Raw genomic sequence first — 27,094 nt, 5'->3', positions numbered from 1 at the left:
TTCGTGGGGAAGCCGCTTATAAGTGGGTATTAATGTCTCAAAGGTTCCCATATAACGCATAATTTTCTTACTATCTAAGGATAGATATGATAGCATTATTGAAAGAACACTGTATACGACAAAATTCGTGGAAATAGAGAGAACATTCGGTGATCGAAGAATAATCGGTGGTATCTTTTATCAACAATAATAAAGTGACCGCAAGTGATACATTTCCGACATATCAATATTCACGTCATTAGTTTTCAAATAACTTACAAGACTGTTTTCCCCCGGAAAATTTCTTTACACAAAACAGTAAATTGTATATTTCATACTACTTCTAAAAATACCCTTTCAAGTAGGCCTACAAGTTAATTTACATTTATAATACCATCGTCGTTATCACGACAAAACTATCATTGAAAACAAACATATATACAAATATAATATAAATATATATATATATATATATATATATATATATATATATATATATATAACATTTGCAGCAAGGGAAGTGGGCACAAAGGCTGTTCTTATTGGTCGGTGCAGTATACCTCCTCCAACTAGGGAGGTGGGATCATCCCATCTCCCTGCTCCAACGAACAGAACAGTACACTGTACTGTATGGTACACGGGAATAGCACGAGAAATAAAACAGTACTTAAGACAAGACAATGGAAACTCTTTCTGATTGGTTAAAATTTTAATGAGTGATTATAACATTGTCTGGTGAACAGTATACAAATATATAATTCAGTATTTCACAAATTACTCAGAAGTATATACAATATAAAGTTTCACATATAGCTAAATACTAGATAATATCTATACATGTACAGTGTACATCTGCAGGACCAGACAGCTGACTGACTGTGAAATATCCTATAGGAACGCTACTAGTATTCCGGACTCTGTTGTTTCAAAGTTTGCGCCTTAAAAACGATATCGACCGCCATGCGGATACCAGTCATTCAGAACCATGCCTTTAGAGACTGACGTGTTCAGTACAACAGCCAATCATCGCCAGGGCTGAGCACTGAAAGCAATAGCTAGAATAATCAAATAGGAACAGACAGAAATAATGTATCATCTATAATAAATACATAATGAAATGACAGGCAACAAAACAACATCTGCTAATCAACAAATAAACATTTCGTCTCTGATATAGTGGATTCTAGGATGCATAATATTGTCTAATAATGAAACGTCATCACCTCAACGAGTACCTCACCAGCATCTGTGTCTTAGAGATTTTTTTTTAACATTTGATTTTATGAAACTTTCACAATGCAATTTTACATCTAATTTCATGAAACTTAAAATCATATTTGCTTGAGTTTTCTTTGTCTAAAGATAGTGTGAAACTGAAACGTAGTTCAGTAAGTAAATGATTTACAACTAAAATGTGATTTCCAGTCGATTAAAGCTTTGAAATCATGAATAAAATGTATATTATGCAATTACAGGAGCAAATATGTTAGCATACTGTCAAAGTACATTTATATCATATATCATTTAATATCATTTAAAAGTTGTATCAAGTGTGGCATCATCAGTTTTATGTCAGGGACCAAACGCCCCTAAAAAAAAAGTAAAAAAAGTAAATCCACGCTGGTCACATGACCAGCAATGTTGTCCCAGAAATAACCCACAATTTAGTGTCCTTTGCCACGTTCTAGCTACATGCCTCTCAATGCACTTAAGATATTCGAAAAATCAAATAAACTCAGTTTTGAACTTCAGTTTTGAATCTGGGTTTACTACGTGTGCGCGTGTGTGCATGTGAGTGGGTGTCTGCATTGTTTTCCCATTAAGGCCTACACCAAAATGAAGACATAAAAGCTTTAAAGTTTGCATAAACCACAGGAGACATCCACCAATAGGCCTTTATACACCGGCATGATTGTGTGAACAGATGTTTCAAGACATCATGAGCTGGGTTCAGCTTGATTATTCGTCATCCCGAACAATGCTGAGGAAAAAAATGATGATAAAAGTTTGTTTGGTTGTTTGTTTGTTTTTTGCACCAAAAAAGAGCATCCTGTCGTGCATGTGCAAGTAACGCATTTTGTATTATACCTCGCAAACGCTGCATACCTACTGGCGTGCACAGCCGACTCTCATCAATTCTCGCCTGAATGTAATCAGTATTGAATCATCACAGAGCATTGAGACTGATACGCTACTATTTAATTGCGATTCCCACATCATTCTGTGGTTTCACGAGCACCTCTGATTCATTTACTTCATTCACGCATTTTCGTTTACGTATTCACCATTAAAAAAAACAAAAAAACAAAAAAACAAACAGTGCAGTATTACTCAGTTTGAGGGAAACTGCTTTTCTGATTATATTCAATACTCATGATAATGCTTACTCCAGCTCAATGATCAATGAATTGTGCAATCACATACTTTGATTATTGACGTTACCATGGCAACAATTCATCATGGCATCATTACACTTTGAAAAGCATAATAAGAATGTTACGCCTTAGCTGCAATAATTCACACTGGAAGTGCATTAATTGTCTCATGAATAATGCCGTGACCTTATTTGACCTAACAACAGCCATCTTTATACAGCACGCATTCTACTGGTTGAGACAAGAGACAATCTTTCATGACATGCAAAGCAGGTGAGACAGGTAGTAGTTATGGCAAAGTTGTCAGAATTAAATACTAGTATGTATACACTCCAATACACATGCACATATTGTATTATGAAACTCACACACAGAGAGACAGGCATGCGCAAAGAGCGTATTATGTACATGAAAAAAATAACATGAATAAAATCAGGCAAGTTTTGCTAGTAAAGACATGTGTATTTGTTCAGATTGTTTGGTTTTCTACTGAATCCCTAAAGTATCCTCCTAGTTGAGATCAAACGCTGCTTTCAATTCAGCATCTCATGTGTCATGAAATAAGTTTGATCCCGGCTAGAAGTGGATAGGCTCTTGTACGCCAACTGCACGCGATTGAACCATCCCCCTGGCATAGCTAGATCAGAATACAATCTGCTAGGTAAAATGTATAAACCTGACAACATCCAGCGAGCGTGGCCCCTCTTTCCACGAACTTCCTGGAAGGAAGCCCCGCACAGGTTGTAAGTCGAAGGAACATATTTCTAGGGAAGCTAAAATCACAGGGCCTTGCCAGATTGGATGTACTAGAAAGCCGAGAGCCGTGCATGAGTCGTACATGATTTTCTTATTCCAAGGGTAACAATTCTTTCTAGAATGCATTGGGTACAGCTGCACAGGCTGAATGAGAATTGCTGGACGATGTTGCCGATTGCTCGAAATGACGGGTATCCACGCAAAGAATTTCACCACTGCAAATGTGGTGAAGTATACAGAGCCGTAAAACATGTGATAAACTGTAGTGTTTAAGGTCCTCATTATGTTTTGACCGAGCTCAATAATCCGAAGTTGACGACGTATATTAGAGTGCCTCTCTTGTTGACATGCAAACGCAGTTTGAAAACGACATTATGTGATGATAAAAAGTTAGACGGAGTTTTAAATCAACTGAATTTTGGCTTATATAATAGCGGCAGGTATACAGCCGCCCTTCCAGTGTTGACATGTCTCAGCAGAGAATACCAATGAAAATGAGCGGAAAAAATCCATGAAATTTAACTCAAAACCATCGAAGGCAAATAAGGCATGAAAGAAGCACCTCTGACCACATTCTTAAGAAACTAGAACTTCATCTGGCAATAACTGCAGAGTGCTGTATGACATAATGCGAGAGTTTTCTTCCACACTACATATTCTCATGTTTAGTTGCCTCCACCAAAGTTTCGGCTTAATGTTATGAAATCAGTTGATAATGGTTCAAAATAGCTATAGTCCTCGCACAGTTATGTCCCATGAGAATGATACACAACAACCCACAAAGGAGAAAAACCTCAAACTTCCCCTGCACACAACGAACGTGTCAAAAATTGCCCTAGGCACACATCGTTATTCGTTGTCATATGACACAAAGATTATTACGACACTGTCATGTGCTTCTTGGACAGACTTCCTCCGATAATGATCAATTCATACATGCTACAAGCATACAAAAAGTTAAGTACAGGGCCAAAGTTCCCCAAAACTTTTAAACAATGTCATAAATATGACACGATTTACGACACCGGAGCAAAGGTAAACATGACCTAGTAAGAGGCATTGGTTGACTAGGCACACAAAAATCACATTGACTTTGAGCAACATTTTGCGTAGTGAAAGCATTCCACCAGCATTTAAACCGCATTGTTATCACTCACTGCTGGCAAGGTCTCAGCCAAACATATCTCCAAGAACTCGTGCAACGGGCTAGAAATCTTTGTTCCAAGTCCAAATCTCTCTTAGTTCCCATCCTCAACCACCACAAAATTCTGTGGAGCACAAGCTTACACAGTGGCAGCAGTGGAACAATAATCTATTCTTTCAGAAAATGCTAAAAACATATTTACTTTTACAATGAAATGTCTCCCCCTGCCCCCTACTGACTCTCTTAGGTCTCATTGTATCAATTAAGGTTTTTTTTTCCATCAAATGTACTTTGCATGCCTATTTTCTTTACAGTACCTTGAGGATTGATACACATTGACTTCTTTAATAATGTGATATCGGCTATAAGAATAAATTATTATCACTATTGTTATCATTATTATTCCTATTATCATTATTATCATCATCATCATGATTATCTAGTATAAAGAGTTAGCTTCGAAGTACATTTTTAATGAAACTATCTCCCAACATGTAAATTCTAAAGATTTTAAATGGGCATTTTAGTCGGTTAAGTCTATATGCCTATGAGAATCTATTAGAAATGTCCTTAAATCTTATTGAGCTGTGGGAAACAAAAAAGCAATTTCCATAGATCATACTGTGCTGCAAAAGCATCTTGCATCAACGACCTGTGTTGAAATTGTGCATGTTTTGTGTTAAATATCCAAAAGATTAAGACTAAAGTACGGAAAAGGTGATAGTGATCCTTATAATATTCTTTTTTTCTTTCTCTCTCTTAAATTTCACAGATATGCATGCTAGATATTGTTCTATAATTATTATGACTCCCCTCCTCTTCATCCATACAGAAAAAAAAAGAAAAGAAAGAGAGAAATGGTTAATGATGATAAACAACAAATTTGAGTGGATATGTAATTGAAATTTGCATCCCTGATGTGACAAGTGTGAAAATATTCCGGTTTCACAACTGCTTTTGATCTTTTACTATTTGCAGTAGTCCTTGTTTGCAAGCTCTCCCACCTTCTTTCCACGCAGTTGCAACTGCAAAACGCAAACACACTGACTGCTTCCTTTAACCCGGAGAGGACAAGCTATTTTTGCTATAACACAAGTTTCTTATAGACACCTGCCCAATTGTACTACGGACTAGTATTCAACGGGTTAACCAGAGTCCCAGCCACTAGACAAAGAAGAAACTCAGCTTGCTTAATTAACCTAATGAGGACGGGCTGATTTTGCTACAACATGCATTTCCCATAAACACCTGCCCGAGTATACTCAGGACTCGTTTTCAATGGGTTAAACACATCCCCTACGAGAATCCTGTGGGGTGATACGTGCAAGGTCTCTGAGGCAGGTTTAGAAGGCTGGTAGGGCATGGGTTAACCCTGGACAGTATAATTAATCTTGCTTCAGTGATTTATGATGCCAGTTATCATTCAGTTCACCAGAATTTACACAAACATAAACAAAACTGGCTGCAATAATTACACAAACCATACACTCTCTGAGTTGAAGTGTGTTGCCGACTTGATGAACAGCATCTATACCACTGAGTGCTGTTGTTTTGGTTGTTATTCTTCAGCATATCTTTTCTTAAAAACTTCAATACATTGTTCTATCTGGCTATGAAATGTGCAGTACCATATGCAAAGTTGTGACTTTGAAGAAAATTATGTTCACTACATAATTACGTCATACGTACACAAGTGACTTGGGAAAATAAATACTATTGGACCTCTGTGGCCTTACTACACAGACCGTTGAAATAAGTCTTCATAAGTATTCACTTCAGACAAATCTTGCAAGATAAATTCTTGTTCTTCTCAAAGCATTATGGCACATGATATAGGAGCATGCTCGATCTAGAATTTACACAATCAGTTTCTCTCACCAAGTATACAGGAGTTGGCACACATATACTTCCAAAACACTGCGGCATTTCAAATCTTCTGAAATCCCATGAGTCACTAAAATAGTTATTGCTACCCTCAGATCGGTCACTTTCTTCTTCCAGAATAGTTTTGCTTTCTCTTTACAATTTAAAAAATTTAACTCATGAGCAGGAATCAAACTATTTCATTTTATTCATCAGCTGCATAATTTCACTGACCTTTCATATTGACCCATGAGGAAGCTATGTATCTGGTAATGATATGGAAATGAATATCATGCAGCTGGTACATAATCCGCAAACACACTATCAACAAACACATTATCGGCAAACACATTATCACAAAAACCGTCTCTAAAACTTTGAAATAGATGCTGGTACACCCCCTAGTCACGGGTATCAAAATGAATATCATCGACAATAAAACAAAGTTGAATACTTGGATAGACTGGTATTTTTGGTTAGTTCCAGAAAAATTCTGTCCATGCATTCAAACATTCATGAAAATATGAAACACAGTGCATGCTGTCTGCATTTCTACTCCAGTTTGGGCCTCTGCAATTGTACATATCACCCCTCTCATACTTGGGGAGCACTTAAACTAGGCTTCTTTCACGGTCAAATAGGCGTGTGCATACTATTCACATCATCCCAGTTGGTATGCTGTCAACAAAGATAGCGGACCAATTTTAAGCTATGATTCATGGCAATCACACAGATAATTATAGACAGTCATTGGTGCACGTGTTATTGCTTCATGATTGCAGATGTGATAGTTTCACTTTTTCTGTTCTATTGTGAAATGGAAACCAAGCTCTATGACATTATTTATACAGATAATGTCCTGACATATAGGGCATGTGTCCATCAGTGCCAGACAGCTCTTACTAAAAGTGGACTCATACCGAGTTCACGGCATGGTGATAAAGGGTGTCCCCAAAGGCATGCGGTGATATAAGCATAGCCAGAGAGAGAAAAAAAAAGAACCAACAACTTTCATGATCAACATAAGAAATACCGGTGTGCAAACTGAGCAGTCACAGATTGACTATGCAGGCATTGGTCAGTCCATGATCACATGGTTTTTCTATTTCGATACTGCCATTTTGTAGATACACACTGGGGCGGGGTGGGATGATTGAATAGGAGTGCATGACCTTGACCTTGTGAACATCCATCCCAACAGCTGTCGGATGCCACAAGAAGGGGGGCATGATTACAGGGGGCGCTCTATAACATGGTGAGACTTGGACTCAGAGGTCATTGTTTCGGATGAACCTGTTTCCCTCCGAATGGCGGCCATAGTACACATATTTGCACCGTCCATATGTCCCTAGACGACGACACGAGTGTGAGAGGGAGAAAACATCATGAGTAGATAGCTAAAGATGTAAAAACAGCATTCACTCATTGCTACACAAGGTTTCATCACTTTTTGTTTTATCTTTCTACCTGCTTGATTACAAATCAGACTGAAATTAACAAGGCTGTTGCTAGATCATGTCCTGCCCACTTTGGACAATGCAGGGTATGTAACAAAAGAGTCTGGCAGGTAAACTTGAACGTATGGGCTTCAATGAACTTTCACCTCAATATATGACCTTGGACAGCACCATCATTCAAGCGCATCTCCAATCCAAGTTTGGTCACTAAAGGGCCCCATTTTATAAAAGATGTTAGGGTAGCAAGTCTTGCTGGGGTGGTAACTTCCCATAGCAGCAGCCAATCAGGAAGCTGGATTCTTGTCGTTACCATGAAAACCTGCCATTCCAGCAAGAGTTGCTATCACATCAACTTTTTTTTTCTTCAACGAAATGAGGCACAGCAGTAATGACTGCAAAACTATTTCATTAAAAAAAAAAAAAAAAAAAAAAATCCAAAAGTCTTGAAGTAAAATCTAACTTTTGTGAAGATAAATGAAATTGAGCAAAGAAATTGGAATTCCAATTAATTATCGGTAGTGAAGATGAATGTACAATGGGCTGACAACTGATGCCACTTGGATCTCTTGGTCCTGTCACAACTTTCAGTGGGAATGCGATATCCACAACCTTGGCTACTGTTGAAAACCCAGCCCATCACATGAACCACCACATTATTAGTCTAGCCAATGGGTAAGACAATGTACCGAGTGCTAGGTGGAAGGATGAAGCTACTTGCTTACCTTGGGGGTCTCCCCCTAACCGTGGGGCAGAACTGGGGAGGGGCGTGTACACATCTGAACTGTGCGCCAATGCATCTTCAGCATCTTCCTGTGGTGTAGAGAGAATTAAAACAAAACAAAACAACTGTAACCTATCACTATCAATATGATAATGAATCCTTTTGAACTGAATACTGTATAAGCTGTTATTTTTGCGAGGGTTTAATTTTCGTGAATTTCGCGAATCACAGTTGGATTGCGACTTTAACAACACGCGAAAATGCCTCCATGCGCTGTGTTAATAGAGCATTAACATAAAAGTCGGTGTTGATTCACGAAAACAACATCTCGTGAAAATGTCTAGGACCTCATAATTCACGAAAAAACCGTACACGAAAATAACAGCGTATACAGTAAACAATTGCACTGATACGGGTGTAGGGCGATTACCCCCTGGGCAATTACCCCATACCCTTCCCCTGACCCAAACCCTAATCCTGAAACTAATCCTAACCTTAACCCAAACTCTAACCCTAAACCTAACCCTAACCCTAATCTTTACTCTAACATTATCACTAAGCAGCATTTAGTCGGGGGGGGGGGGGGTAATTACCCTCTGGGGGTAATTGCCCTGATACAACTGATACAAGCAACATATGCATTGCATGTGCATGACTTATGCATTTAAAATTGCATGTAAAGGTATATAATAGATGCTTTCACACTAAATTCGAACTTCAAAATCTGAATAACACATACACATGCCCCCTACATACAAAGCTGAATGACTACAGATATACATACTAGTATGCACATAAATGCATTGCACACTCACACAAGCAGAAGCAAATACAGACATGTTCAAATATATACTCACACAGCTAGGGTGCGATAAGTGCAGTTAAGTTTCATTTACCACTGAACTAATGCACACATGGACACTCGGTATTCGGTCTTTCATTGTTTATATGTCAGCAGGTGTGTGCTGCTATTCCACAAAGCAAAGGAAAGACCTGCTCATGCAACTATCAAGGAAGATTCATGTATAAAGGTTATACACAATCCTGATAAGGACCCACCAGTAATCAGTTGAGCAAGCAAAACACAAGGAAGACAGAGATCAACTGATGCTGACCAGGGCTCAACACATGCAGCCATATTTTCTCACATTCTCTAACGCTTCACCTAAAACACTATTATAGACCGATTCGGGTTCGTTGAGGGCAGCAGACAATTTGTGGCACAGGGCGCAGCCATAAGCTCATTTTGAGGTGTCTTAGCCAACCCCCCCCCCCTCTTCCCCACCCCACGGATAACATGTTTATCGCGCACATGTAACAAAGGTTCGCGCACTAAGCAAGTATTCGCGCACTCAGTACGAGACGCCTATTGGCTAAAACGACCATGCATCAGTTTTTCATTCCGCGTGCGGAAGGGGGTGGGGGAGAGGGGTTGGCTTAGACACCGCGTAAATGGCGCTGCCCATGCCAAAAATACACATAGCGCGTCACAGAATCGGTCTATAGAATGGGTAGCGAGAATCCTGCGATCTCATTGGTCGAGAGCTATGTGTTAATTTTGTACTGGCCGCACGCTGATCGAGTCACAGTGGTAAACATGTTATCGCGCACTTGTAGCAAGAGTACGTGCACTTGTAACAAAGGTTTGTGCACTAAGCAAGCATTCGCGCACTCAGTACGAGACGCCTATTGGCCAAAACAACCATGCATCAGTTTTTACTGGATGCATGGTTCTGAAGAGAAACCATGCGTCCAGTAAAAACTGATGCATGGTTTTCGGGCTCTCGTCTACGGCAAAAGGAAATGCATCCAGTATATTTGTCATCGGGTAACACGATAGAAAAATGGGTTTTTGGCAAGAAAATTACCCACTCTATAAAACAGATGACGCACATGTCTTTTTGTGCATCAGTCGGAAAATTATAGTGTACATGCAGTAACTATGGAATATAGCCTAAACCCACGAGGCGAAGCCGAGTGGGTTAAGCATTCCACAGTTACCTTACGCACACAATTCCGACTGACGCACTCAGACCTGTGCGTCATTTGTATATTGTTCATTGTATGTATGCATATTTTATCATGATTGTTCATATGCATGTATGAGCATATGAATGTACATGTTATATTATGTACATATACATTATATGTATGTACCGTGCATACATACAGTATTATGTATGCAGAGATATAATATGTATGAATGAACATGCATGAATGAACATGAATGTAAGTATGAACATGTATTGTTATGTACAATGTATGTATGCATGATTGCACATTTACAAAGTATAGGCCCTTATTATAAGCACTGGTGTCCTACAGGTCTGTAACTAGTCAGTCATTAATGCACTGTTCATTACACTTGCAGGTATTTTGCTTGTTTGTTTGTTTGTTTTTGTCATGATTGGTGTGATATATAAATCATCAAACAGAATCATTCATAAATTTCAAGAACTATCATTACAATTATAAACACCTTGGCTCATTTTATAATACTGATACCTTAAGCATGCTTGAAAGTTGTGTTTCCATACCTTGATTTTAACTAGGTTTTTAGAAGAGGTCATTCAATTCAACTCTCTTTAAAAACTATCAATACTTAACAAACACCATGAGGTAAGAACTGTGTGTTTGCTATGCGAACGACAGACTTGTAAACAAATATCACAATTATTTGAAAGTTCCTACGAACTCCACAAAAGGACAACTTCTGTGCATTCTTTGGCTGTGTTGATGCTGTGTCATGATTGATACATTACTTGATGAAATATGTCACATCAGACAAATATATCGCTGGAGCCTATGTTCACTCAGGTAAAACCGATGCGTGAGCATGTGTGATATTATAGCCAGGGCTCAAAATTAGCAGGGGCTCGATGGCCAGGGACCACCAAATGTTGATGTGGGGCCACCAGGCTTTCAAAATGGTTATCATTTGTTGGCCCAATCAGGCAACCAGGATTCAATATCTATTTTCATTTTTTCCTTTTAATTTGGGCCAATACATTTTTTTCTATTTTTTTTTTTTTTTAAACCACCACAATTCAAAAATATAAAATCATTGGTGGTCCAGACAGGCCAATGGGAAGATAAGTTGGCGTTGAGCCCTGTTATAGCTACTGAGTACCAACTGTACATGCATGTGCGCAGCCAATGCTTTTAATACAATCATTGATGCAGAGGACCCAGCACTCAATGCATTCTTAAACGCACAGATAAAAGTCACACAAAGAATTTATATACCCAACAAATTCCACAAAGGCTACCAAGCATATCTTGGTTTTTCTCTTTACAGAAATCATAGCCATATAATAGATTTCACTGATCTCTGTTTTTAAAGCAAAAGCAAATAAACAAAAGTCTTCCTTAGTCCCTGTAGTCCCCTTTGATTTTGGACACTGCAGTGCCTTGTGTACGTAAACCTATAAGAGATTTCTGATCCCATACCATGTTAGGCAAAGTCACAGATCGATTTCACTTTGCTCCAATGACAAACGGTGGAGATTACTGAGAGAATATTCTTGCCCTAACTGTAATTTCTTGACACATACACACTTTCTTCACAGTTTGTGGAAAATAGATGGAACTGAACTGACTGAAGAAACCTTGTTACCATTCCAAAATGCTCCAATCTGAATGAAGCTGGCCTTTAAGGAATCAACAGCACTTGGAAAAGAAGCAACCTATCCATAGCCATGACCCTCGAGTATCTTCAATTCCAGACAATACAAAATTTGGGTACTACATATGATTGATACTGTGTATACAGTATGTCCCCCCCCCCCCACCACAACAACAACAAAAAGATACAATCGAACTTTCCATGTTGATAATTTTCAAAATAATCAACCAGTCTAAATGCTATTTCAGGGTATGAAATTATAACTTGTTCCCTACACCTTACAAAAAAACAACAAATTCAATTTGGTTCAGTGGTCAAGGAGAACGGCGTATCTTTGTAAAGCATGTCATGGGTCCATTTCTTCCATGTTTAGCACTTGGATGCTCTTGGGATCAATAATGAATGAAAGTACTGTAATTTGCTCACATCAAGTGACAGGGCAACTAACAAATCGATTAAAATTCTGTGCATAACATATCAGTATGAAAATACATAGATATGTACACAATATGTAAATATCATTGTTCATGATCATCTTGATGAAAAGAGAGAAAAAAAATATTGGAAAACAGAATACCATAAAGGAGGAAGACGTCATTCTAGTCTTCCCAAACTTAATAATTTAATATCATTCTTAAATCATTATTTTCACACCTTACAAATGTTTGTAAAACTAAGGAATCTGCTTCCTTTTTTATGTAATTTATTACTAATTTCATCAGTTGAAAATAACAAGAGACCCGCGGGTCTAGCGCTCACCTGAGTATCGCAAGTTCACCTTTCACGCAGTCACTAATCTAAATTATTCACAGCTCTACCAAAATTTGACCAGGCATTCTCAAGTAGAAGATGAAAATGTACAATAAGGGCCCAAATTTTTTAAGATTCCTTAATTTGGGGATATTGGGGCCCCCTGGGGCCCTCTGGGTGGGGCATGGTGCCCATTTTTATAAATTGAGATCCTGACCCCCTAGGGATGCTACCTGCAAAGTTAATCTTTGATTTGTATATCTTTTGATAAATACATTTATTATGCTTTGTTTTGTTTTGTTTTTGAGTGTTAATCATGTTCTACATGCTGGGAGCTGTTGTTCGAAGTTGGGCACCCTTGTACAATCAACCAGTATATGTACAAAACAGCTGTTATTCCAACATCATGCACGTACACGGTATCAGTACATAATGTATTATTGAAAAGTCAAACAGTATCATTTCCTGCCTCATGCATATCAAATTTGTGAACTCTATGATACACATGGTGTATATCACAACATTGTCTTGAAAATGTCCCTCTTCAATTCTACATAAAAAAAAGAGAACACACACACACACACACAACAAGCACGAACGTGGCACCTTTCATATGCACAATACACTCCGAATGGTTTCTGTATAATACATTATTCCTGGTAGCTTTTTTAACAAATACTGAAATGAATATTCAGTTGCAAAGAAATACTGCCACGATGCAAAATATCAAACTCCATGCAAAAACAGATACAGGTACCAGGGTTATGTAGATTGTAGCTCTAAATCATTCTTTCACTCTCAAAGACATGCATTCTGCCTCTACTTCAACAAAAGCATGGTACCAGCTCTTATTCCACAGGCTACATGTAGGCAAAACTACACCTGCACATACACTTTAATATCAATTTCACATAACTTTTGCATTGTCAGTATTTTCCACTCTCATTCAAATGACATTCACCGTACAAGGCATCAAGTAATCTGAGTTTTAGATGCAGCGCAATAAAGCGACATTCAGTTTATAATGAAAGAAATGGCCTACCTTAAAGTTAAAAATCTGTAATATTTACCGAAATCTTATTCAGTGTCTACTTACAAGATATTTCTTTTTTTCTTATTACTGCATATTACCTACACACAATACGACATAAAGCTACACTATTTGAAACATAAACCAGACAGTTGAATCTTTGTAAAATGCCAATGTAAAATGCATTTCTCCAGAAATTCTCCTGAAATAAATAAATTACACTGAACTGACAAGAACAAACTTTTGACAGTACATCTCACACCAATGTGGCAGAGATATACATGAAGGTACAGGGCCTATGCAGTAAGATGCTGAAGAGCCTGACAGCACAGTGTTAGCAGAGAAACATCACAGACAGACAGAACAATAATAGCAGGCAGAATATGGAGATATGCAGACAGTCAGAAAGAAAGAATGATGCCTACGATGGTAGTCACACAGAAAACATGCAGATAAACACAAAAATTTAGAGTATGAAGTGTGCAGATGAAGAGGCAGAAAGATAAACAGGACAGTGACTGGGGAGGAGACTAGCAAACAGATTGACTGATATCCAGCCTGCAGCCTGGAAGGTAGACTATACTTTAAGAGGGAGAAAAACATGCAGTCTGAGAAATTCAACAATTTGAAAAACAAACAAACAAACAAACAAATGCTCACCACATCTTCTGGTCTTGCGACTTTCATGAGTGACCCCACCCTCTTAGCTTCTGCCTTCTCCTTGGCCGAAACAGGCCTGTGGTCGAGGAACTTCAGTGTGGGAAGACTGTGAATGACAAAATACCTAGGAGACAGGAATGAATGTAGACAAGTGAGGAAATAAAACAGTCAGTACATACTACAGAGAAATTAGAGGAGCAGATAACACTAATTAACACATTACAGCCATTGGAGAGAGCTCCTATCAGTAATGAAAAAAAAAAGAAGTCACAGGCAAGAAATGTTCATTGCACATTTGAAATGGCGTGAACCATTATGTCCCTTTTCATTTTGGAGGTAAAACATTTTCAAACATAGCTCCACACAAATAGTTTATGGAGTATCTATTCCTTACTTGAGTCATGAAATAAGTGTAGCATGTACATTCAGAGGACAGCATTCAGAGGACAGTGTATCTTCACAGTTTTTCTTGTTTTGTGCAATTTATTTTCTGTTTGCTTGTCCTTTTTTTTCTTTACAACTAGCTATTTTGCCACAGACAGCCTTTGAATCCCTACTCTATGGCACATTGTACTCAAAATATTTCCATGCAGCAGCAATGCACTAAGACAGGAAGATGTACATGGTCCTTGCAATAACAGGACTCACTCAAAATTGCACAAATTTGGACCTAGTAATCAAAGAATGACCAAGTGATTGATGATATCACATGTCACTCAACCAGTCTTCAATTTACACTGAACATCCAGGGGTAGCTGTCTATGATCTGAACACCCTGACAACCAACTATTGTTATTCCATTCAACACAATGACCTAGAAAGTGAAAGTGGATCTGAGAGCCCGGGGTTCCCAAGGTCACCTGTATCGCTGGTAGTCCTCCTCGTCTTTCTCCGAGCTGGAGAGCTCGTTGGGGCAGGCCTGGTTGCCAAGGAGACTGAGGAATGTGAGGGAGGGTAGCGATAGCTGGAGTTTCTCCACGAGAACATTGATATCGGTTATGTGTGGAAAGTAAAGGAAAGTTCTTGAAAGAAATGGTAACAAATTTTCACTATTCTTTGGATTCATGTCAAGCATGGATGCTACATTTATGTTCACAACACATGATATGTATCACTGCCCTCTAGATTGTAACTTGTGACTTTACCCAATCTTCGAGCTGAAACAGACCTCCCCAACAGCACCTTCCATTCACAAGCAGTTATTAATTCTACTCAATCTGATTATTACATTACTGTTGGTATCCGTCTATATTCTTCTACAGATCTTTCCTCACCTCACATTCTTTGAATGAAGAGTGATCTGCCTTCCCTTTAATATGATAAATATGCTTAAATTTTCACATGCACATAAAATTGGGGAACATAATTATGGTACTGAGGTGTCTGGAAACTCAATCATTTGCAAATCATGTTGTACACCTCTTCCATGTCATCGACCCACATCCTTCCTGTTTAGACAGAGAGCCAGAACGATGACTATTGCCATTACTCTGCACTCTTCATACCATAAGCACCTACACAAACAACTGAACTAAGAAAGGAAACAGGCTTGAGGATAAAAGGATCTGTACACCCTTCCCAAGAAATAGAGCAGCAATGTTTTGTGTCTGACAAAATGGGTTTAAAAATGTAGTCAATCAGAAGCACTGAAATGAGTCACATGTGCTCTTTTTTATTTTTTACACTAATGCATGGGAGTGCAAAAAGTGTGCAGGAAAAGATTATAGCTGCTCTCCATGTTATCCTATGGCAGAATACCAATATCTCTGTATATGTGCAGTTGGCTGTGCATGCAGCACAAACCTAAACAATCCCTTTGATTCACACAGATGCCTGCATGGCCATTCAGAGAGCAGCCCCACTGGGGTGAAATACGTTTTACCTGCTGAAATCATGGTTCATAGACTAATTCTATAAAACAAATAATGCACAGGTTTTAATTCATGATGCAAGTGAAGACGCAGCATCACTCTCACGTATCAGTATTAACAATGCCGTACATGTCGCACCATTGTAAATACCCTCCAGCGCACTTTATCTTCACTAACACACTTTCATCTGTGTGTTACTTACATAATATTACGTCACTTCATGCAAAAGGATATTTTGTTCTTGTTCATGAGGAGCGTGTGCAGGTGTGGCATGATGGGAATGTACAGCAGGTCATCAAGTTCGTTGTTGTCTACTACTAGCTCTTCCAGCCGGCTGAATCTTTCTAGGCCTGTTAATGTCCTGCACAGATGTAATACGGAAGACTCATAGTCATAAATTGCCAGATAGCCAGAAAACAGACAAACATACAAACAGAAATGGACAACTACTGAGTAAAAGAGGTGAAGAGAGAGAAGCTGGAACTTCACACTATTTTAACCGCCTTCAAAATTCAATACATTTACAGAAAGGATAAAGTCTATTAAGTTCTGCACAGCCACATCAATATAACTGTTCTTTATTCTTGTATTAGAAATGCAATAGAAATGCGTGTACGGGGAAAATCTAGTAAGAAATGTTGACTGGAAGAAAGAAAACTTTCAACAACTACTGTACACAGTAAAATGAAGAGTTAAATACACATGTCAAATGTAGCACTTTGTCCAGTGTATGTAAGTGTAATCTTGGTTTGTATTTCCTTGGTGAAATCAACACTTAAGTTTAGATTTTGCTGCTCCACACAATAAGAAAGAATGAAATCACTTCAAGTGAGATATAACTAATAACATATTCAAGATGTCCATCAGGCACTTTACACAAGATTGGAAACTATAGATGGGCTTTGAGTCTGACAACCACTTCAATCAACAAATGCCCCTACTTGTATATATATACTCATGAGTAGAGTTTGACAATTTAATGTCTTGGTATATTACACTGAAACAGAAACTGACATCAATATCCCTAATCAGATCAGGGAAGGAGGGAATGCAATGATACATCATATTATGGGCAATTCCGCGGTTAGTAACGTTACATTTAAAGAAATTTAGATATTTATTTTTACTGCTAAATCACCATTTATTCATTTCAAGTCAAAATCATGTTAAAACATGTTCATCCTCCCCAGGTCTATGATATAGAAAAGAATGAGTACAATCCAATAAATATTAGAATTGCTATGGCAACTAAAAGGGCTGGTTAGTAACGTTACGAAAAAAGCACATGACCAAAAAATCAATGTCTTGTAACAAAAAGTGTGGAAAATTTCAAGTTACTTCAAACAAAGTGTTGCATTAATTTCAATTATTGCATCATGACAAATGTTCACGCAAATATTTTTAGCAGTTTGACCAATAATTCATTAGCTAGACCCCCAAATGCATGGTTAGTAACATTACGGTTAGTAACGTTACATTTGTCCGGAGTAATTCCGCAGGTCATTTCACCCTTCTGTAATTGACAAAATGTCACATGACTTCTGGAGTATTTAAATGTATTCATCTTTTACCTTTTAGCAAAAATTTGAGGAAAAAATTTCAAAGCAACCCACTGTAATTTGCATTTAAGTGAATTTCAGCATCCCCAGTCCCACATGTACATTTTAAATGATGGTTTTAGATCTCGCAAAATCAATAAATATGAAAAATAAAATCTACTGAATTTGAAAGACCTTAGTGATTGGTGAACATCCATGGCATTAGTTGATACCTAAAAGAGTAAGATAAAGAGGCACATTTCTTTTATCCATGTCATGTCCACCTAACTGCGGAATTGCCCTTATGGCAAACTCTTACAAATATTCTTTGCACACAAGATTCACACTTCTAAGACTTCACTGCATCACACAATCTAAGGCTGAAGCATTCTTGTTGTTCTTTTATAACGTAAATTCAATTTGATAAATTAACTGGAAAGACATATAAACATGTGAGTGCAGGTAGGGAACAGATTGAAAGAAGACTATCATGTTTAGTTATAATCAAAACTTAAAGCTCCAATGCAGACATCCTTTTTTTTTTAATTCTGGTCATAGCTTTAAGCCTTAAAAAAAAAAAAAAAAAAAATCATCAGATTACCATTCAAGAGGCTTAATTTACACGCTGTTCAAAAAGACTGGTATCTCCTAAAATCGACACAGGCACCAACAATATTCACGTTTTCAGAAAAATCACATGGTTCACTTTTCATTTTGCCTACACTGTACATCCCTTCATTCAAATCTGTCTCATACCTTTGTTTATCAACACTCACCTAATCAGGTTGAAACTGAGGTCTAGCCTTGTAATTTGTGGTCCATACCATTTTCCTAGCTCTTCCGGAATGTTTGCACATGCATGGTCTATATATGATAGCTGGAAAATGAAGGCAAAGCAAATACAGGCAATGAAAGAATATGTAATACATAAAAACATTAAAAACAAACAAACAAACAAACAAACAAACAGGTGGTTAACTACAACGGAAGTCCATGATACTGAGGACAGCAGAATTTGCTGCAGCACATGGCTGCATGCCCAGCATGAGTCTAGCTGCACAAATTTTGAGAAGTCTTCAACTCTCCAGGAGCAACCCAGGGATCAGAAGAAACAAAGTATTGATGTCACTTGTTATTTGTCATTTTACTTGAAAGCACTTTAATAAAAATTGGGTTTCTGCAAGGATGCCGTGTGACTTTTGTCCTTACAAGTGTCAGGCACCAGACAATCCGCGGCTGACGTGACATACCGTGCTGTGTGTGTGTGATACAGAGGATGGTGCCCTATTAGTTTGTGGTATTTATGAATAAAACATGCTCTCCAGCAAATTGGATACACTGCTTAGATTGTGTACGAAATGCTCTGCCCAACACAACCTGATTACGCAGAGACTACTGTATCAAGGATATTTTAGGGGAATGTACACATCAATGAGAGACTTGTGAGGAAACCATTATTGCAGAAAATGAAATTGCATTAATTGTAATTGCTGTTTTAAGAAAACAAAGAATTCACAATCTATATGAATTTCTCATTCTATATCTGATTCCGTATGGCTATTTCTACAAATCTGTTTAATATTTATACTTTACTTATTGAAGTCTGCAAATTGAACATGGAGTGATAGTAGTTCATATCATTCAATGTTATGGCAGACTAGATAAAATTCTTATCATACATGTGCACAAATTTGCAACCATTTTTCCAAATGTGTCATAATACCTAATGTTTTCTTACATACCATGATAACTAAATATCTCTGCATACCCCAAGATTCCATAATCCATTATGTTTAGACCATTTCCCCCATTTTTTCAACCTGATGACAGTATACATGATTGTATATGATTTCTAGCTTAATACATATTTTTGGTTTTAATTATTGTTTTTTCCGGGGGGAGGGGTACAAAAGGAACTCTTACCTCCAGCTCCTTTTGAGATTCAAAATGATTACGAGTTAATTTTGTATCCCCTTTACCCCCCCCCCCCCCAAAAAAAAAAAAAAAATAATAATAAAAAAATAAAAAAATTAAAAAAATTAAATTTAATAGTAAAATTAAAAAAAAAAATAAATAAATAAATAAATAAACCAGAATACAGAAACTATACATGGCTGGCTGGAAATAACATTTCCAATTATGTGGCTATAGACCTACTAAAAATTGGTCACTTGAGTAAGGGTGAGAAAGTTTAAAAAACAAACAAAACATGGTCTGCACTGGATTAAAGAGTCCTGCAGTTGCCTTTGGCTTTGCTTTGTTTTGGGGATAGGGGTTGGGTTTATAATTTCTTTATATGTTATAGTGTTCTCTTTTGTCCCTAGAAATACCACGTAAACACATGGTGTCACCGTTTCCACGCCCCTTTCATTTGGCATTTAGTTTTAGACCTAGACTCTACTCAATTCAGCTTCAACTCCATCAAAAGATTATCATTGAAGACTATAAAACTGATACTGTTGCCCTCACTAAGAAGACTGTTGGATAACAGCAGGAGCAACAACAAATCGCACTCTTATGAGCCGGATTTCAAAAGCCAGGAACTCATTCTAAATCTAACAAGTAAAGGCATAATATGAATTATCATTATCAAAGCCATAATGACGAACAGTTCGCTTTCGACTCTGCTTCACGACGCGCGTTCACTTCAGTGAAGGACGGATGACAGGCACACACACACAAAGGCATATGTGGGACAACGCTTTGACAGAGCTCCTTCGAAACATATTGTGTAGGGCCTACCTCGTAAAAAATGCGAATTAATTCTCACTCACCTGAGTACCCTCTATGATTGGACCTAATCTTTCATTGATCCCATTACTGTCACTCAAGTTGCCATTCTCTGTATTTGAAGAGTCCACTGACATTTTTGGTTCTTGTCAGATTACTTTTCCACAAGTGGCACAAGGGGTCTCTCAAGTCCTGTCCTGTACCATACCCCTATACGGCGTAAGGTGGAACGGTTGTCGACGTAGTAGTTGACGATAAATGCCTCCCCAATACACACGTATCACTATCAGTAATCACTTTGCGTGTTTAAGGTTAAACGGTAAAACAGCAGAAAATTATGCTTGAGTGGAGATAATCACAAGCATGATACAAGTACATCTAGATATAGTATTGCTATAGCTCTAGATATACCCCGGTACAGCAGGAAAAAAGTAATTGCTTTCCTGGATATTTAGATGGTATCACACGGGATATCTCCAGCTTATAGATCTTTGGAAATTATAATGGCAAAGATCCTAACTAACTGAAGGAGTACATGCAGGTAGATACGTGCGTGGTGATGAACTTTGTACTTGCTCTGAGTCATGTGCAGCGGGTTCAATAAACTATACGTTTTAAGTCAGTGATGTTTACAATGAGACTTGCGAGACTGAAAATACACGGCCTATCTTCTTTACTTCAGAAATGATTGCGTTGCACTGTGAACGAAGGTGAGGGATTGCTCCAAGATACATGTGGATAGGGTACCCAAAACAGATAAACCCTGTAGGGTAGCTTGAAAGAATGAGAATGACAAACACAGAAACATGACCAAGACATTGATACACTGCCCAAAGACAGACAGACAGACAGACAGACAGACAGACAGACAGACAGGCAGGCAGACAGACAGACAGACAGAGTTGGAGATGAGGTGGGAGATAAGCGGTATATCTATGTGGGGAGAGAGGAGAGAGGGAGGGAGAGAGAGTAAGGGCCTTAGGGCCTATAATGATAACTGCAACTGAGAATTCACTTTCAAGAGGGCAATTAACAAAAAAAGGGGGACAATGATTAACCAATCATACGCTTCATAATGCATTCACACAGACTTCATAATTTGCTTAAACTAATCAGAATAATCAAAGAGGCAAAAAAATAAAAATAAAGGGAATAATGATAGAGGGAATAATATACCTTGAACATAATGTCACTAACAAGTCGCTTGAATGTGTACTTTTCATGAAAAATGAAATTCTATGTAATTCTCCTTATACATATTCTTTAGACACACAAATTCCTTACATCTTTATGTTAGTCAATCCGAAAAAAAAAATGAAATAGGGTTCCTTATTCCGGGGGACAGTTAAATCGAGAATGAAATAAGGTTCGTTAATCCGAAGAGGAAAATCCAAAAATGAAAAGATACAAACGAACCTTTGGAATTAAAAATGACCCCATTTTGTTCTCCCATTATTGAACCTTATCGGAATAACGAACCTATGGAATAACGAATTTTAACCTATTCGATATGAATGTAATTTATTTTTTGTCATCGTTACTGTTAATAATTTCAATAAAGAAGTCTTCGATTCCCTCGATGTGAATATCGGGTCTAGTTGTTAATCTAAGTTGATTATGGAAATACACGATCAATATATCGTAAAAATGTGCGATATATAACAACATAATGCTCAGTAGAATCAGTTATGATATGAGCAGGACTGGTAGGCCTATTGATGTTTTGCTTGAAACAACAACAAGATTTAAGAAATTGGGGGTTTTGTGATATTGCATTACCACCGTGATATTTATTTCGTAGGGAACAAAAAGTGTTTAACACCTATCGAGTTTAACTCCTTGATATACTACACATGCCTATCCATCACCTAAGTCAGTGTCTCGTTTCAGTAAAGGCCTACTATGGGTAAAAGTACTAACTATTACAGTCCATCTGATTCAGTATCACTCCACTGCATGGGCATTCTGACAGCTCGAGAACCAGCAGGGGGTGCCATCCACAGTATGTGATATCCCATTATATTTAGAGATGCAATGTTGTGGGATCTGTAGGCCTACTTCAAAGTTACAGCAATTGCAGATACAGGGCAAAAGGCAGAAAACAACCAATCCGTGTTTAAGCTGTTGCTACGGTATAACTGCAAACATCACAAGTTACAATATTACGTGCAGGTATGCAGTTCATAAAAAGACCCCAGTATAGGAATTGTTATTTTATCGTTATCATTATTGTAATTATTGTTGTTGTTGCTGTTGTTGTTGTTGTTGTTGTTGTTGTTCGGTTTGGTTTTATCATTTCATCTCTTAATTCTTTGGAGGCCATGGTCCGTCTTCCCAAGCGCTTCCAGTTTCCGCCAATTACGTTCATCTTGAGGCAGTGATGGAAAATATTGATAACATGACAGTGTAAAACTTGAAACTGAAGGATATTCACGAAAAGCTAACGAGAAGTGAAGATTTCAATTTCCAATTTATTTCCGTATATATTGATGGAAGATATATAAAATAGATAAAGTATGATAATACGTAATGTCCAGCTTGGAAACAGGTAAAAATACCAACATAGTACATGGCGGTCGATGTGTCAGTTTCAATCAAAGTAAATGAATGCTATAGAGAAATACGATGGAACCTACTTAAAAGCAAGCTTGTTGAGCATACATAGATCCTATAACAGAAGCCTGTGTGAAGCCTAGCATGAAGCCCAGTGTGGGATGGCATTATTAGGCAGTTATATAGAAACAAAAATCATAATCAGTAATATTTACATCACTCTTGAAGATCAAGTAGATGAGTGAATGAAGAAGTAAACGAAATACATCCAAGGTAGTTTAGGCAGAATGAAGGGAGGACGAGAAGCAATGCTGATCGAATTGTTTGCTTTGTATTGTGTCTCACACTAAAAGTAAAGCATTAACCTGCGTGTCATCTGAAAGCTAGTTACATTATTGTCAAAGTCACATTTTCTCTGCTCACTCTCGACTTCAAATTGTGGCATCACAACTTGCAGTTTCATTTGACCATGGATTGATAGCTTTTGTGTCCTCCGCATGAAACAATAATATTGTAATCTATCATATACCTTGGTATATTAGTTAAATGCACATGAAGCAAATTAGCTTTAGATAGGGAACATGAAGTATAACTATACACGCTCTTTTCCTTGTTTTCGAGTTGTGGCCTTGTGCTTACGGCCATAGACTCACAATCCTGGGTTCCCTGGTTCGAATCCCATGTAGCAGCAATGTGTGTACCCTCAGGCAAGTCCACTTTATTCTCAGTGCCTCGTCCTTCGAAGGGGACTTAAAACTTTGATTGCTTGCTTACCAGCGTTCATTGCTTTCTTTGATAGCGGCCACGTAGAACAGACCGCGATGCTGTCAAATTCCAAATTCGTATTCAACTTTCATCTGGCGAAGTCTTAAAGTCGCTGTAGTCTTTCAATTCCATTCCATTCAGTTCAATTCAATTCAATTCAATTTAATAGGTTATCTATTTCCATTAAGATACATGATATACAAAACGGTATACATGTCCCAATGTGAATTTCATCCAGCTGAAAAGGACAGTTCATTGAACACAATATGAAATATATGCACGAATGATATAACAAAAAAGGAACAATGCACATTTTGTCATGGTAACAAACGAGTAATGTAATGCCTTTACAACAGTGCAGAAGATGATTTGACATATTGCACGTTTTACTAATTCATTAAGTCCATTTGTTTTTGTGCAGCCATTCATGTCTAAATCACTCACTGATGCATTAACTAATTAATATGTGTATGCAGCCAGCCTTCGTAAATTGTCATATCGTTCATCTATTCGTTCATCCATGCGTCTGTTCAGCTATTCATCCATGGTTTCCAATGCAATGTTTTCTGACATCTGTACAGTACATTGTTTCGACTTTATTTGAGCATCTCTCATGCTCGATGCATTCCTGTCTTTCGTGACAAACAAAAACTCTACTTTGTCTTTGCTAAAAAAGCTAAATATGCTCTTTTAGAAAAGGATGAGAATTTCCGACAGGGTCTTGGGTTCGAACTCCGTCTTGTGTGTTCATCTCTCCTTGTATCCCAGGTGTATTAATGGGTAGCTGGTAATGCCGGGGAAAAATAATGGTATTGAGGGCATTCTGGGAGTGCATTGTTGGCCCTGAAAGGTCTATACCCTGAATGCATGAAATAATTTTCATATCAAACCATATGATATGATATCATATCATATCATATCATATCATATCATATCATATCATATCATACCATATCATATCATATCATATCATGTCATATCATATCATATCATATCATAAAATTATCATATCATATCATATCATATCATACCATACCATCTCATATCATATCATATCATACCATATCATCCATCATTTCATATCATATCATATCATATCATATCATACCATACCATATCATGTTATATCATATCATATCATACCATATCATATCATATCATATCATCTATCATATCATATCATACCATATCATGTCATATCATATCATATCATATCATATCACATCATTATCATATCATATCATATCATATCATTATCATATCATATCATATCATATCATATCATATCATATCATAATATCCATGTCATATCGTAATATCATATGGATATGTGTGAACTTTGACCCTTCCTGTGCCAAGGAGTTACATCTACACAAAATATGTCACACACATGACATACCTATGGATAGGAAATTAATGTGCCACGCAGAGGATTCAGATTTGCATGCGGTCTAACGTTCATCTCCTTGTGTTACATTTTCACATTGTGTGACAGAGAGCAGTCTTTTAACATTGTCTTTACCACCGATGTAATGAACGCATGAACACACGTCAGGTTCGAATAATGTACATTCTCACCAAACCATTCAAAGAAAGTGCTGAAATAGGCACACATTCGAAAGAACAAAAACAAACAAACAAACAAACAAACAAACAAACAAACAAACAAAGATGTCAGTACAATCAATCGCACACTGAGTGATCCAGATATTCATACAGCGATCTTGAAACTTTAACCAGCCATCCTCGGCCTTATATGCCCATCCTGTAGAGATATACATGTGCTAGATGTTAAAAAAACCCAGTTTTGATCCTTAATAGTTCAAAAACAATATATCAGATAACACTGATATTGATATTAGCAATAGCGAAATGGGTGCACGTCACGAGACCGACACCCACGAGTCATACAGCCCACGAGTTATACAGCCCACAAGTCATACAGCCCACTAGTTATAGAGCCCACGAGTTCGACACTAAGTAGATAAAGCCCACGAGTTCGACATCAAGTAAAATAAGCCCACGAGTTATACAGCCCACGAGTTCGACACTATGCACAAAAGGCTCACGAGACCGACACTGTGCAAACAAAGCCCACGAGACCGACACTACGCTTAAAAGGCTCACGAGATCGACACTAGGCAAAGAAGGCCCACGAGACCTACAGGATGAACAATTAATTGTATAGTGTGTCCAGATAATGGCATAAGGAAGATATGAAATATGGAAAAGGAGAGTTACTTGGGTGTTACCCCGTCAGTTGCCGTCCCTCAAGTCTTGAAATGTTCAAGATCTTTGTGTTTGCGTGTGTGAGGGTTTGTTAAAAAAATAACAAAATTCAGTAAAAGTGTGCATCAGATCTTTCCACATCAATTTTTAAAAATGGCCAAACACCCTTGTTTCCCTTTCCGTAAAACATATATTACTTAGAAAAAATGTTATAATGTGAACATTCAGATCAACCAACTAGAAAAATACCCAGCCGTAAAAGGAATTTTACAAGGAAATATTTCACAAAATGGTCAATGTTGCAGTGCACATCTCCTTTACATAATCTGGAGGGGACGTAGTGGCCCGGCGTAGTCATCTGCAAATGTGCTGATTTAGTACAGATTCACAGAAGAAAACGTAATTGTCTTTTAAGCTAACGTTAAGGATTCGGAAAAAGAAGATGGATTCATGAAAGCAGCTATTCTACTTCATGAAAATGTACCGTTTTGAGGGGAATAATTTTACAAACACAAGCCACAAATCGAAGTGAATCGCTGCGATATAAAGCGTTTTCTTCCATTGAATGTCATACATTATAGTTACAGAGATATTACAAATTGAACTCTAACACGTGCTGGCAGGCTGGTAGGATATCTAATAAGGCCTACTTTAAAAACTAGTGAAGTGAGAAAGAAAAGGGAAAAAAGCTTTCATCCTGTCCATGATGGCATTATCAAAGATCTAAAATCAAACCATACATTGTTCTTGTCCTCTTTTATCTATTCACTTGGGGAGGGGGGGGGGGGTGGGTTCCCATGAAGAGTACAATTTTATTTCAAAAAATAATCGGTAACAATGTCGCTCCCCGTAGCGTGACAGAACTGCCCCTAAACGCCACATGTGTGGAAATACATACTTGATGTCATTGATAGATAATGCTGTTCAATTAGTTACAATTAGTTACGCTGTGACGAAAAGCGTGACGAAATTGCATCCGCAAGTATGTTATTTTCCCCTTCATGGAACACCCTGTACAGGTACATACTTGTAATTGACATGTAGATGG

At 37.7% G+C, this 27,094-nt stretch overlaps 1 protein-coding gene across 1 annotated transcript; it reads right to left on the bottom strand.

The window, feature by feature from the left end:
• Positions 1–7,362: 7,362 nt before the first annotated feature.
• On the bottom strand, positions 7,363–20,737 carry LOC139724700 (leucine-rich melanocyte differentiation-associated protein-like). Its single transcript, XM_071635821.1, has 7 exons — positions 20,544–20,737; positions 18,546–18,646; positions 16,461–16,592; positions 15,221–15,355; positions 14,361–14,484; positions 8,297–8,384; positions 7,363–7,465 (listed from the first exon to the last, which is right to left on the bottom strand). The coding sequence occupies exons 1-7, from the start codon at positions 20,634–20,636 to the stop codon at positions 7,386–7,388; spliced, it is 753 nt and encodes a 250-aa protein (XP_071491922.1). The 5' UTR covers positions 20,637–20,737; the 3' UTR covers positions 7,363–7,385.
• Positions 20,738–27,094: the final 6,357 nt, after the last annotated feature.

Source organism: Diadema antillarum, unplaced genomic scaffold (genome assembly GCF_040938485.1).
Source record: "Diadema antillarum isolate AM-2024a unplaced genomic scaffold, OU_Dant_1.0 scf00000226, whole genome shotgun sequence".
Taxonomy (NCBI): Eukaryota; Metazoa; Echinodermata; class Echinoidea; order Diadematoida; family Diadematidae; genus Diadema; species Diadema antillarum.
This window is presented reverse-complemented; position numbering and strand designations above follow the sequence as displayed.